The sequence below is a fragment of the Leucoraja erinacea genome, unplaced genomic scaffold (assembly GCF_028641065.1).
Source record: "Leucoraja erinacea ecotype New England unplaced genomic scaffold, Leri_hhj_1 Leri_766S, whole genome shotgun sequence".
NCBI classification, from domain to species: Eukaryota; Metazoa; Chordata; class Chondrichthyes; order Rajiformes; family Rajidae; genus Leucoraja; species Leucoraja erinaceus.
Genome location: NW_026576692.1, coordinates 16819 through 28997, shown reverse-complemented (window position 1 = coordinate 28997; position 12179 = coordinate 16819). Strand labels below are relative to the sequence as shown.

General features: G+C 46.2%; 1 protein-coding gene across 9 annotated transcripts in view; it reads right to left on the bottom strand.

Moving 5' to 3' along the window:
• LOC129694708 (jerky protein-like) overlaps window positions 1–12179 on the bottom strand; it is a 38362-nt gene that overhangs the window by 17886 nt on the left and 8297 nt on the right. For 3 of the 9 annotated variants that reach the window (XM_055631455.1, XM_055631462.1, XM_055631463.1), the window contains exons 2-3: window positions 3902–4006; window positions 1900–2154 (exon numbers count right to left, since the gene is read on the bottom strand). In XM_055631455.1, coding sequence (XP_055487430.1) covers window positions 1900–2154; window positions 3902–4006 — 360 coding nt within the window. Of the gene's footprint in view, window positions 1–1899; window positions 2155–3901; window positions 4013–4045; window positions 4258–12179 lie in introns of those variants that run through there. The other 6 variants (XM_055631458.1, XM_055631464.1, XM_055631456.1 and 3 more) reach the window with 5 other exon arrangements.

The following is a 12179-nucleotide window of genomic DNA, read 5'->3' as shown; positions in this document are numbered from 1 at the left end:
GCACATGCATATCTCAGCTACATCCTTCCCCTTGGAAATGAAAGGCAAACAAAGTAGTGACAGGGCGACCACGTCTCATGCGCTAGAATGGTTAAGCAAAGTCGCCATAGCGGACAGGCGGCTTGACAACACGTCCCGACCGGGTTTGCATCTCGCCATCTTCCCTCGCTGCAGGAAGAAGTGGAACAGGTGCAGACGGCCGAACTGGCACGGGGGAGCCGGGAGGGGACGGAGAAGGCAAGGGCAGAAAGGCAGGAGGGGATGCAGGGTCAGCAGCGGGCAGCGCGCGGGCAGGCGAGGGAGGTAGAGCCGGAGGAGGATCGGACTGATAGAGCTGAGAGGGTAAAGACCGTGGCATGCGAGGGGGGGCGGGCAGAGCATCGCCCAGAGGCCGAAATGGTAGTGGGGGAGCAAAGGGATCCGCGGGAGGCGGTCGTGGCTCGTTGACGAACCGCAGGTGTTGGCGGGACCGGCGGTAGACGGTTCCTGCATGGTCGACGAGATAGGACCTAGGCGACCCAGCAGAGGCGACGACGGTTGCTAGCCTGGAGTGATCGGAGGGGGTCTGCATGCGGACGACCTGACCGGGGAAAAGGCGCGGACTTGTCATGGGAGCGCTTCTGAACATCGCGCTTAAGGGCAAGGCGCTCCTGAACAGCAGCGGGCTTGAGGACAGAGGGGATGAGTGAGCGCTGGGCCACCGGGATCGGGGGTCTGGTAGTGCGAGACATGAGCCGCTGAGCAGGGTCACGGGATATGTTGCGAAGGTTAAGGAGGGCTAGGTAGAAGTCGGAGTGAGACAAGCGACATTGTTCGAGCAAGTTCTTCGCACTGCGGACGGCGCGCTCGGTCAGACCGTTGCTTTGAGGGTACTCAGGGCTGCTGGTGAAGTGGCGGAAGTTCCAGCTGGCAGCGAAAGCCCTAAAGTCGGAGCTGGTGAATTGGCTGCCGTTGTCCAACTGCAGGCTGGCCGGGGTGCTGAAGGTAGAGAAATGGCGGCGCAGCTTATCGACAACGGCCGAAGAGGTGAGGGAGTGCAGCGGGTAAACCTCGAACCAGTTGGAGTAGGAGTCGACGAGGACCAAGAAGTGTTTGCCTCGCCACTCGAAAATGTCAGTGGCAACCGCCATCCAGGGCAGTTCCGGTATCAATCTTAGCAGTGAAGGTCGAGTTGTTCACAGTTACACGAACTGAAGGGTCTGTTATCACAGCAGGTGCATCCAACAGTGAAAATATGCTGGTCTCCCCCTGAGAGAACCCAGATTCAGACACAGGGAGTTCGTTGGTATGGTACTGGGAACCGAGCTCGCTATCAGCTTGCTACAAGTTGTTTAACATAGGCCTTGGAGCAGCAGCAGCAGGCTTCCCACGGGAACGACAGGCAGCAGAAAAATGGTTCAGTTTCTTGCAGTAATTGCACGTTTTGCCTAAAGCAGGGCATACGTTGTACTGATGAACGGCAAAGTTACAATTGGGGCACCTTTGCTGGGCGCGTCCCCCGGGAGCAGTGCCGGACCCCGGGGGTCGTGGCAGGGTCGTGTTCTGCCGACGGCTGGTAACGCCGGCAAAGTTAATGTCCTGATCAGCCGGTGACACCGCCGAGGTGACAGCTTCGGCTAAACGGCAGGCTTGCATGGCCTCGTTAAAAGATAGGTCGGGCTTGAGCAAAAGTTCAGCCCTGAGCTTTTCATCGCGGAGACCGTAAACCAGAACGTCCCTGGTCAGTTCCTCGGGGGTCAGCGTGTCAAGGCGGCACCGCCTGGCCAGGCGTCGCAGCGCAGCGACATAATTCTCTACAGATTCACCAGGGTGCTGACGCCGCTCGAACAGTTTAAAACGTTCTAAAATGCAGTTAGAGGGAATGTCGCAAATCGCGGTAAACTTAGCCAATAAACATACCGGGTCCCGAGCAGATTCACCCGCAGCGTAGACGAAGAAGTCTGACTGAGCCAGGGCATCGGGACCAGCCAGGTTGAGAAGTAGAGAAGCTTTGACTTCAGGGGTGGCGGCAGGATGAGCGATTGCGACATAGTGGTCGAAGTCATGTCTAAAGACATCCCATCGATGGGCAATGTCCGAATCGAAAACGAGCACATCGGGCATGCGGCAAGAAGTGGCCATAGCGAGGAAATGAGAGGAGGGAGGAACAGAAAACTGGGGGAAAATTAAACAAACAGCCGATAAACAGGAGGCGCAAAGGTACGAGGTATGACACCATGTAAAGAAGTGATAGCGACACACTGTAACTTTACTTAGTTTTATTCATGAATCATTTTAAAATGATATATAAAAAAATAATTTTCAAGGGGTACCGGGGATGGAGGGGATGGTTGACAAGTGGGGGTTAATGTTTATCTATTGCTTTACAATTGTTTACTTATGTTTGGTTACTTCATATATGAAGTTTGTATGTGTATAATAGTTGTATGTATATATATGTCTGTAGGTATTATGGGAAATTGCCTGGGGTAGTACTATTATTATTATTATTATTAATTAATTGATTTTTAAATATGGTAGAAGTGTTGGGGAAAAGGGGTGAGATTTAATAAGTTATTCTTCTCACTCCTTTTCGAGCTTGTACAGACACACGAGAGTTGGACATTGGAAATTTGCTTTTTGTTCTTTTCATTGCTTGTAAATATTGATTGTAATGTCCAATTGTTTGATAATTTCGATTTTGTTACTATTAATGTCTTTACTTGTTCGGAATAAATAAAATAAATAAATAAATTCATACTGTATTTTATACAAAGAGCACTAGCTGTACGTGGTCTGTCACGGAAACTAGAGAGCGATATGTGGGTGGGGAGGTTGTAATTATACTTGTGATATGGGGAGTGGTTAGTAGTGATGAGGTAACTATATTGAAGGCACATGCATATCTCATCTACACCCCTTATACTATTATGTTGAAAAGTGGCCCTTTTTGATTACCCTCATTTTACACCCCTCTGTCTCTCCGCTCACACATTTAAGAAACCCTTTCCCTTTAACTCCATCCTCAAGTATCCCATTCGACACCCCACCCCCTTATTCAGTTTAAAACCACCCATGTAGCAGTGGCAAACCTGCCTGCCAGAATGCTGGCCCCCCACCTGTTAAAATGCAATCCGTCCCTTTTGTACAGTTCCCCCTTACCCCAAAACAGATCCCAGTGATCTAAGAATCTAAATCCCTGCCCCGCGCACCAGTTCCTCAGCCACACGTTCAGGTCCCGTATCTCCCTGTTGTGTTCACACCACCACCCCACCCCGGACTAAGGTACTCAAGGCCGCAGGTGGTGCTGCTGCTGCTGGTGCTAGAAATTATAATTTATTTACCTATCTGTTACAGCATATAATACAATAATATTAAAGTTCTGATCTTGAGAATATCACATTTCTGAATTTTCAAGGCAGTCTGGGTGTTTATTACTATTTCCGTCACAACGATCAATTTTGTAATTAACAATTAGGTAATTAACTAATTGTCTTCCAAGTAAGATGTTTTATGTTTCAGAATGCCTCAATCTATAATAACTGACAATTTCATTCAGTTTGTTTGTTTGTCTTTTTACACAAAGTCCACGAGCGTTGCCACTTTTCATTTCACTGCACATCTCGTATGTGTATGTGACGAATAAACTTGACTTGATTTTTTTTAAAGTTATGGGCTTTTATGTCAATTGACTGTCCTCGATCACAGCTTTTGTGTTAAGTCAATGGAAAAGCAATAGAGAACAAGGTGCTAATCTGCGAGTATGAACATGGCCATCACTTTTTTTAATACTGAAGTTATGAAAGTGAATTAGGTGCCAAATTAAACTTCTTTTTGTGCTTTATCTGATGGGATAAATTGCAGACTTGATTTTTAAAAGCTCAAAATGTTGTAACATTGCTACTATATAAATAGAACTTACCTCAATCTCCTGCTCCTCCTCGTCCTCCACCTGGACCTCAATCTCCGCGGCCTGGGCCTGGGCCTCGTCCACCTCCACCTTGACTACAATCTCCTGGGCCTCCTCCTCCTCCTTGACTACAACCTCCTGGGCCTGGGCCTGGACCTCCTCCTCCACCTTGATCTGAAACACCTGGACCTCTTCCTTGACCTTAATCTCCAGGCCCTCCTCAGGTTTAACCTGCCTGCTGGGTGGGGGTTGGGCCTCGCTCCCGGGCAGCACCTTCCATCTTCTTGGGACCATTTTGCGATGCTCACCCTCGTCTGTCTCCGCGCGCTCTCTGCCCGCTGTAGCGTCACGACGTCTGCCCCTCTACAGCGTCACGACGTCTGCCCCTCTACAGCGTCACGACGTCTGCCCCTCTACAGCGTCACGACGTCTGCCCCTCTACAGCGTCACGACGTCTGCCCCTCTACAGCGTCACGACGTCTGCCCCTCCCCCCCAGCGTCACGACGTCTGCCCCTCTACAGCCCCTCTACAGCGTCACGACGTCTGCCCCTCACTAGCGTCACGTCGTCTGCCCCTCACTAGCGTCACGACGTCTGCCCCCCCCCTTCTATGTTAGAAGCACATGTTGTACAAGAAGGGAGTCTGTATCAAGACTTGTCAAACCCATGAAAGATAACGGGAATACATTGCATCCATCTAGAATATGACTTCTTACAGTGTTAAAATAAAGAACTGTTTCATTTGAAAAACAAAAGCATTCAAGAGTCTGTGTGTCACTAGCAATGTTACAAAATTTTGAGATTTATAAAAACAATTCTGCAATTTATCCCATCAGATAAAAATAAGTTTAATTTGACACCTAATTCACTTTCATATCTTCATGATTTATGGCCATTTTCATACTCGGAAATTAGCATCTTGTTCCCTATAGTGAAAATAAAGCCGATTTTGTCGAGGCAGCACTTTAAGACGGTAATCCACGCCTTTGTTACCACCCGGCTGGATTACTGCAATGCACTGTATCTGGGGGTTAGTCGGTCCTCCATCGCCCGTCTCCAGATGGTACAGAATGCAGCTGAAGTAAATTTTTCTTCAGATGCGTTTTCATTTTGTACGTAAAAACCCACTTAGAAACATAGAAATTGCGATCGGGAAACATAGAAATTAGGTGCAGGAGTACGCCATTCGGCCCTTCGAGCCTGCACCGCCATTCAATATGATCATAGCTGATCATCCAACTCAGTATCCCGTACCTGCCTTCTCTCCATACCCCCTGATCCCCTTAGCCACAAGGGCCACATCTAACTCCCTCTTAAATATAGCCAATGAAATGGCCTCAACTACCCTCTGTGGCAGAGAGTTCCAGAGATTCACCACTCTCTGCGTGAAAAAAGTTCTTCTCATCTCGGTTTTAAAGGATTTCCCCTTTATCCTTAAGCTGTGACCCCTTGTCCTGGACTTCCCTAACATCGGGAACAATCTTCCTGCATCTAGCCTGTCCAACCCCTTAAGAATTTTATAAGTTTCTATAAGATCCCCTCTCAATCTTCTAAATTCTAGAGAGTATAAACCAAGTCTATCCAGTCTTTCTTCATAAGACAGTCCTGACATCCCAGGAATCAGTCTGGTGAACCGTCTCTGCACTCCCTCTATGGCAATAATGTCCTTCCTCAGATTTGGAGACCAAAACTGTACGCAATACTCCAGGTGTGGTACAACTGCAGCAGTAGAACCTCTCTGCTCCTATACTCAAATCCTTTTGCAATGAAAGCTAACATACCATTCGCTTTCTTTACTGCCTGCTGCACCTGCATGCCTACCTTCAATGACTGGTGTACCATGACACCCAGGTCTCGCTGCATCTCCCCCTTTCCCAATCGGCCACCATTTAGATAATAGTCTGCTTTCCTGTTTTTGCCACCAAAATGGATAACCTCACATTTATCCACATTATACTGCATCTGCCAAACATTTGCCCACTCACCCAGCCTATCCAAGTCACCCTGCAGTCTCCTAGCATCCTCCTCACAGCTAACACTGCCCCCCAGCCTAGTGTCATCCGCAAACTTGGAGATATTGCCTTCAATTCCCTCATCCAGATCATTAATATATATTGTAAATAGCTGGGGTCCCAGTACTGAGCCTTGGGGTACCCCACTAGTCACTGCCTGCCATTGTGAAAAGGACCCGTTTACTCCTACTCTTTGCTTCCTGTTTGCCAGCCAGTTCTCTATCCACATCAATACTGAACCCCCAATGCCTTGTGCTTTAAGTTTGTATACTAATTTCTTATGTGGGACCTTGTCGAAAGCCTTCTGGAAGTCCAGATACACCACATCCACTGGTTCTCCCCTATCCACGCTACTAGTTACATCCTCGAAAAATTCTATAAGATTCGTCAGACATGATTTACCTTTCGTAAATCCATGCTGACTTTGTCCAATGATTTCACCACTTTCCAAATGTGCTGCTATCCCATCTTTAATAACTGACTCTAGCAGTTTCCCCACTACCGATGTTAGACTAACTGGTCTGTAATTCCCCATTTTCTCTCTCCCTCCCTTCTTAAAAAGTGGGGTTACGTTTGCTACCCGCCAATCTTCAGGAACTACTCCAGAATCTAAAGAGTTTTGAAAGATTATTACTAATGCATCCACTATTTCTGGAGCTACTTCCTTAAGTACTCTGGGATGCAGCCTATCTGGCCCTGGGGATTTATCGGCCTTTAATCCATTCAATTTATCCAACACCACTTCCCGGCTAACCTGGATTTCACTCAATTCCTCCAACTCTTTTGACCCGCGGTCCCCTGCTATTTCCGGCAAATTATTTATGTCTTCCTTAGTGAAGACGGAACCAAAGTAGTTATTCAATTGGTCCGCCATATCCTTGTTCCCCATGATCAACTCCCCTGTTTCTGACTGCAAGGGACCTACATTTGTTTTAACTAATCTCTTTCTTTTCACATATCTATAAAAACTTTTGCAGTCAGTTTTTATGTTCCCTGCCAGTTTTCTTTCATAATCTATTTTTCCTTTCCTAATTAAGCCCTTTGTCCTCCTCTGCTGGTCTTTGAATTTCTCCCAGTCCTCCGGTATGCTGCTTTTTCTGGCTAATTTGTACGCATCATCCTTCGCTTTGATACTATCCCTGATTTCCCTTGTTATCCATGGATGTACTACCTTCCCTGATTTATTCTTTTGCCAAACTGGGATGAACAATTTTTGTAGTTCATCCATGCAGTCTTTAAATGTCTTCCATTGCATATCCACCGTCAACCCTTTTAGAATTAATTGCCAGTCAATCTTGGCCAATTCACGTCTCATACCCTCAAAGTTACCTTTCTTTAAGTTCAGAACCATTGTTTCTGAATTAACAATGTCACTCTCCATCCTAATGAAGAACTCAACCATATTATGGTCACTCTTGCCCAAGGGGGCACGTACAACAAGATTGCTAACTAACCCTTCCTCATTACTCAATACCCAGTCTAAAATAGCCTGCTCTCTCGTTGGTTCCTCTACATGTTGATTTAGATAACTATCCCGCATACATTCCAAGAAATCCTCTTCCTCAGCACCCCTGCCAATTTGATTCACCCAATCTATATGTAGATTGAAGTCACCCATTATAACCGTTTTGCCTTTGTCGCACGCATTTCTAATTTCCTGTTTGATACCATCTCCAACTTCACTACTACTGTTAGGTGGCCTGTACACAACACCCACCAGCGTTTTCTGCCCCTTAGTGTTGTGCAGCTCTACCCATACCGATTCCACATCCTCCAAACTAATGTCCTTCCTTTCCATTGCATTCATCCCCTCTCTAATCAGTAACGCTACCCCACCTCCTTTTCCTTTCTGTCTATCCCTCCTGAATATTGAATATCCCTGGATGTTCAGCTCCCAGCCTTGGTCACCCTGGAGCCATGTCTCCGTGATCCCAACTATATCATAGTCATTAATAGCTATCTGCACATTCAACTCATCCACCTTATTACGAATGCTCCTTGCATTGAGACACAAAGCCTTCAGGCTTGTTTTTACAACACTCTTACCCCTTACACAATTATGTTGAAAAGTGGCCCTTTTTGATTTTTGCCCTAGTTTTGTCTGCCTGCCACTTTTACTTTTCACCTTGCTACCTATTTCTTCTACCCTCATTTTACACCCTTCGGTCTCTATGCTCACACATTTAAGAAACCCTTTCCCTTTAACTCCATCCTCCACTGTCCCATTCAACACCCCACCCCCCTTATTCAGTTTAAAGCCACCCGTGTAGCAGTGGCAAACCTGCCTGCCAGAATGCTGGTCCCACACCTGTTAAGATGCAATCCGTCCCTTTTGTAAAGTTCCCCCTTACCCCAAAACAGATCCCAGTGATCTAAGAATCTAAATCCCTGCCCCGTGCACACCAGATCCTCAGCCACACGTTCAGGTCCCGTATCTCCCTGTTCCTGCTCTCGCCAGCACGGGGAACTGGAAGCAAACCGGAGATAACAACCCTGGAGGTCCTGCTTTTCAACATTTTTCCGAGCTCTCTAAAGTCACGTTGCAGAATATTCATCCCCTTCTTTCCGACATCGTTTGTGCCGACATGCACTACCACTTCCGGATGTTCACCTTCGCCCTTGAGGATTTTCTGCACTCTGTCCGTGACATCCTGGATCCTGGCACCGGGAAGGCAGCACACCATCCTCGCATCCCGTCTGTTGCCGCAGAAACCCCTGTCCGTACCTCTCACGATGGAGTCTCCCACTACAATGGCCTTGCCTGCCTTAGGCCTTTTTGGTTTTGGCTCAACAGCCCTATTCGCATCACAGGCCAGTCCGCCGCTCACGTCTTCTGTCCCAACAGCTTCTAAGCGGATGAACCTGTTTACAAGAGGTACATCACCCGGGGACGTTGGCATTCCATGCTTCCCTCCCTTTCTCACTGTCTCCCACCTTCTCTCTTCCAGTACCTTAGGTGTAACAATCGTACTGTAGGACTTGTCGAGGAACGACTCCGTTTCTTGTACGAACCGGAGGTCGTCCACTTGCTTCTCCAGTTCCCCAACACGGCCCTTCAGGAGCTCCACCTGGATGCACTTCTCACATTTGTAGCAGCCAGAGGCACCAGCGGTGTCCTTGACCTCCCACATACTGCAAGCATCGCACTGAATCAGCTTGCCTGACATCTCCTTCTTTCGTCTCTCCCTCTCAAGCGTATTGCGTGGTCTTCTCACTTGAGAACCATGGGCGATTTAAAAAAAATTACAGCCAGATTTAACACTTCTGAAACCTTTTAGATGCCAAAGGAATCAAGAAAAAACACAAATAATGCCTTAGTTGATGAAATGCAGTGAGCAAACGGCCAATGTTCGCCAAACACTCTGTCTGTTGTCCCTTCAGCTCTCACTTCTATCTACCGTCATTTCTCCTCACTTTTGGAATTGTGAAGCAGGTTTAATGTCTCTCACGCTTATCCCGATTTCCATAATTATTTACAGCGCAGAAATTGACAATTTCAGCGGGTTTTAACGGGCCCGCTACGCTGGAAACAATGGTAAGTGCTTACACTCATCGCGTGTAATCCATTTGGAGTAGCGTAGCAACAGTACGGGTCATGGGTCGTGACCCGACTGCCGTGAAACCTCCCTATACATTGCATCCATCTAGAATATGACTTCTTACAGTGTTAACATAAAGAATTGTTTCATTTGAAAAACAAAAGCATTCAAGAGTCTATGTCACTAGCAATGTTACAAAATTTTGAGATTTTAAAAATCAAGTCTGTAATTTATCCCATCAGATAAAGCATATAAATAAGTTTAATTTGACACCTAATTCACTTCCATATCTTCAGTATTTAAAAAGCTTATGGTAATTTTCCATACTCGGAAATTAGCATCTTGTTCCCTATTGCTTTTCCATTGACTCAACTCAAAAGCTGTGATCGAGGAGAGTCAAAAGCTCATAACATTTTTAAAAATTAAGGGAACTAAATGAAATTTTCAGTTATAATAGATTGAAACATTCTGAAACAAATATGAAACAATCTTAGGTACACAAAAAAGCTGGAGAAACTCAGCGGGTGCAGCAGCATCTATGGAGCGAAGGAAATAGGCAACGTTTCGGGCCGAAACCCTTCTTCATGAAACAATCTTACTTGGATGACCTGAAATTAAAGCATATAATTAGTTAGTTACCTAATTTTGGCTAATTACAAAATTGACTGTTGTGACAGAAATAGTAATACACACGCAGACCGCCATGACAATTCAAAAATGTGATATTTTCAAGATCAGAACTTTAATATTATTATATTATATGCTGCAAGTCTGTTATAGATATAAAAATATGATATTCTCAAGATCAGTACTTTAATATTATTGTATTATATGCTGGAAGTCCGTAACAGATAGGTAAATAATTTACAATTTCTAGCAAAAGACCAAGTCTTTATGGAGAAGATCAGCTGCTAGCTGGTACATTGGCATATCATAATCAGTAGCATCATCATACTCCTCAGATTGCAACCAATAAGCAACTCTGTACACCTTGTTTTTCCCTCCACTTTTCAATTTTGGCATTGTAAACTACAAGTTTGTGCTCTTTAAACCACTCATGACATGCTTTTCTGCCCACTACTTTCCCATTAAGAATGTCCTGGAGTAGTTCAAATTCGGATAATCTCTGCGAATGCTGTCTAAATCAGTCTCTTTCAATTTCATTCCTAGTTTTTTCCTCTCTTTCGTGCCTTGAGCCGAGCATGCTCCTTGCCTTTCTGTCACTTGATGATTTCTGCTCTCAATTCCTTCTGTTTTTCTTCCGTCTGTTCCTCTGCACTATCCCCCATGTCACTGCCTTACAGAGCACCTCCTCCCTACGATGCTCCTCGAGATTATCAAGGAAGTTGACTGTTTTTTTCTTGCAGGCCCGCATCCAACATGACAAATAACACATGGTGGCATTGGGAGATTTCTGTTTCAATGAGCTTCACATCCGCATTATCTCCTCCGCATCAATGTTGTGTGATCTTGCTGACGTTCCACCTCCGTCCCGTGACATTAACGGGACGGAGGTGGAACGTGTTTCTAGCTTCAGGTTCCTGGGAGTCAACATCTCCGATGACCTCTCTTGGACCCACAATACCTCAACTCTGATCAAGAAGGCTCACCAGCGTCTCTTCTTCCTGAGGAGACTGAAGAAGGTCCATCTGTCTCCTCAGATCCTGGTGAACTTCTACCGCTGCACCATCGAGAGCATCCTTACCAACTGTATCACAGTATGGTTTGGCAACTGCTCTGTCTCCGACCGGAAGGCATTGCAGAGGGTGGTGAAAATTGCCCAACGCATCACCGGTTCCTCATTCCCCTCCATTGAGTCTGTCCAAAGCAAGTGTTGTCTGCGGAGGGCGCTCAGCATCGCCAAGGACTGCTCTCACCCCAACCATGGACTGTTTACCCTCCTACCATCCGGGAGGCGCTACAGGTCTCTCCGTTGCTGAACCAGCAGGTTGAGAAACAGCTTATTTCCGGCGGCTGTCACTCTACTCAACAACGTACCTCGGTGACTGCCAATCACCACCCCCCCCGGACACTTATTATTATTTATTCAAATCATTTGCTATGTCGCTCTTCCAGGGAGATGCTAAATGTATTTTGTTGTCTCTGTACTGTACACTGACAATGACAATTAAAATTGAATCTGAATCTGATGCAGTCTCCTCCTTCAGTTTCTCAGTTATATCAAGTTCAAAGTATTTATTATACTGCCTCTCCAACACAGTGATGACAGCTTGAAGACAGCTCCTCACCTTTGAACTGAACTGTGGATGTACTGGTAGCTCCCGCAGTTTTGTCAATGTGGCATCAAGGTGCACCTCCTCACCGAAGAAATCTTCCCTTGCCAATATCAAGTTGTCTGGATTTTCTGTGGCTTCCTTTAGAGCAACAATCACCCCTTTAACCACTTTGATGCCATCAACATGGTTGATCTGATTCTGGTTTGAAATGTGGAAGCGTTTCATCCAAGGCCCAGTCAGATATTTGCCAAGTAAGCCCAATATCTGAAGTTGTACTTTTGCTTCAGCCTGGGTGATGTCATGGAGGACGGAGCTTCTCAACCCCCCCCACAGGATGTCCCGCTATTCAGCAGGGCAACAAAGTCATCATAATGTTCTATGAGCTTGCCACTAACATGGAAAAGTACATGCAATCTGTTGCCATGGTACTGTGGGAGGTCACCTCGGGGGATGTTCCTTTCATCCAAAAATGAAACAAATCCTCTTGGGTCCCCTTTTCCGT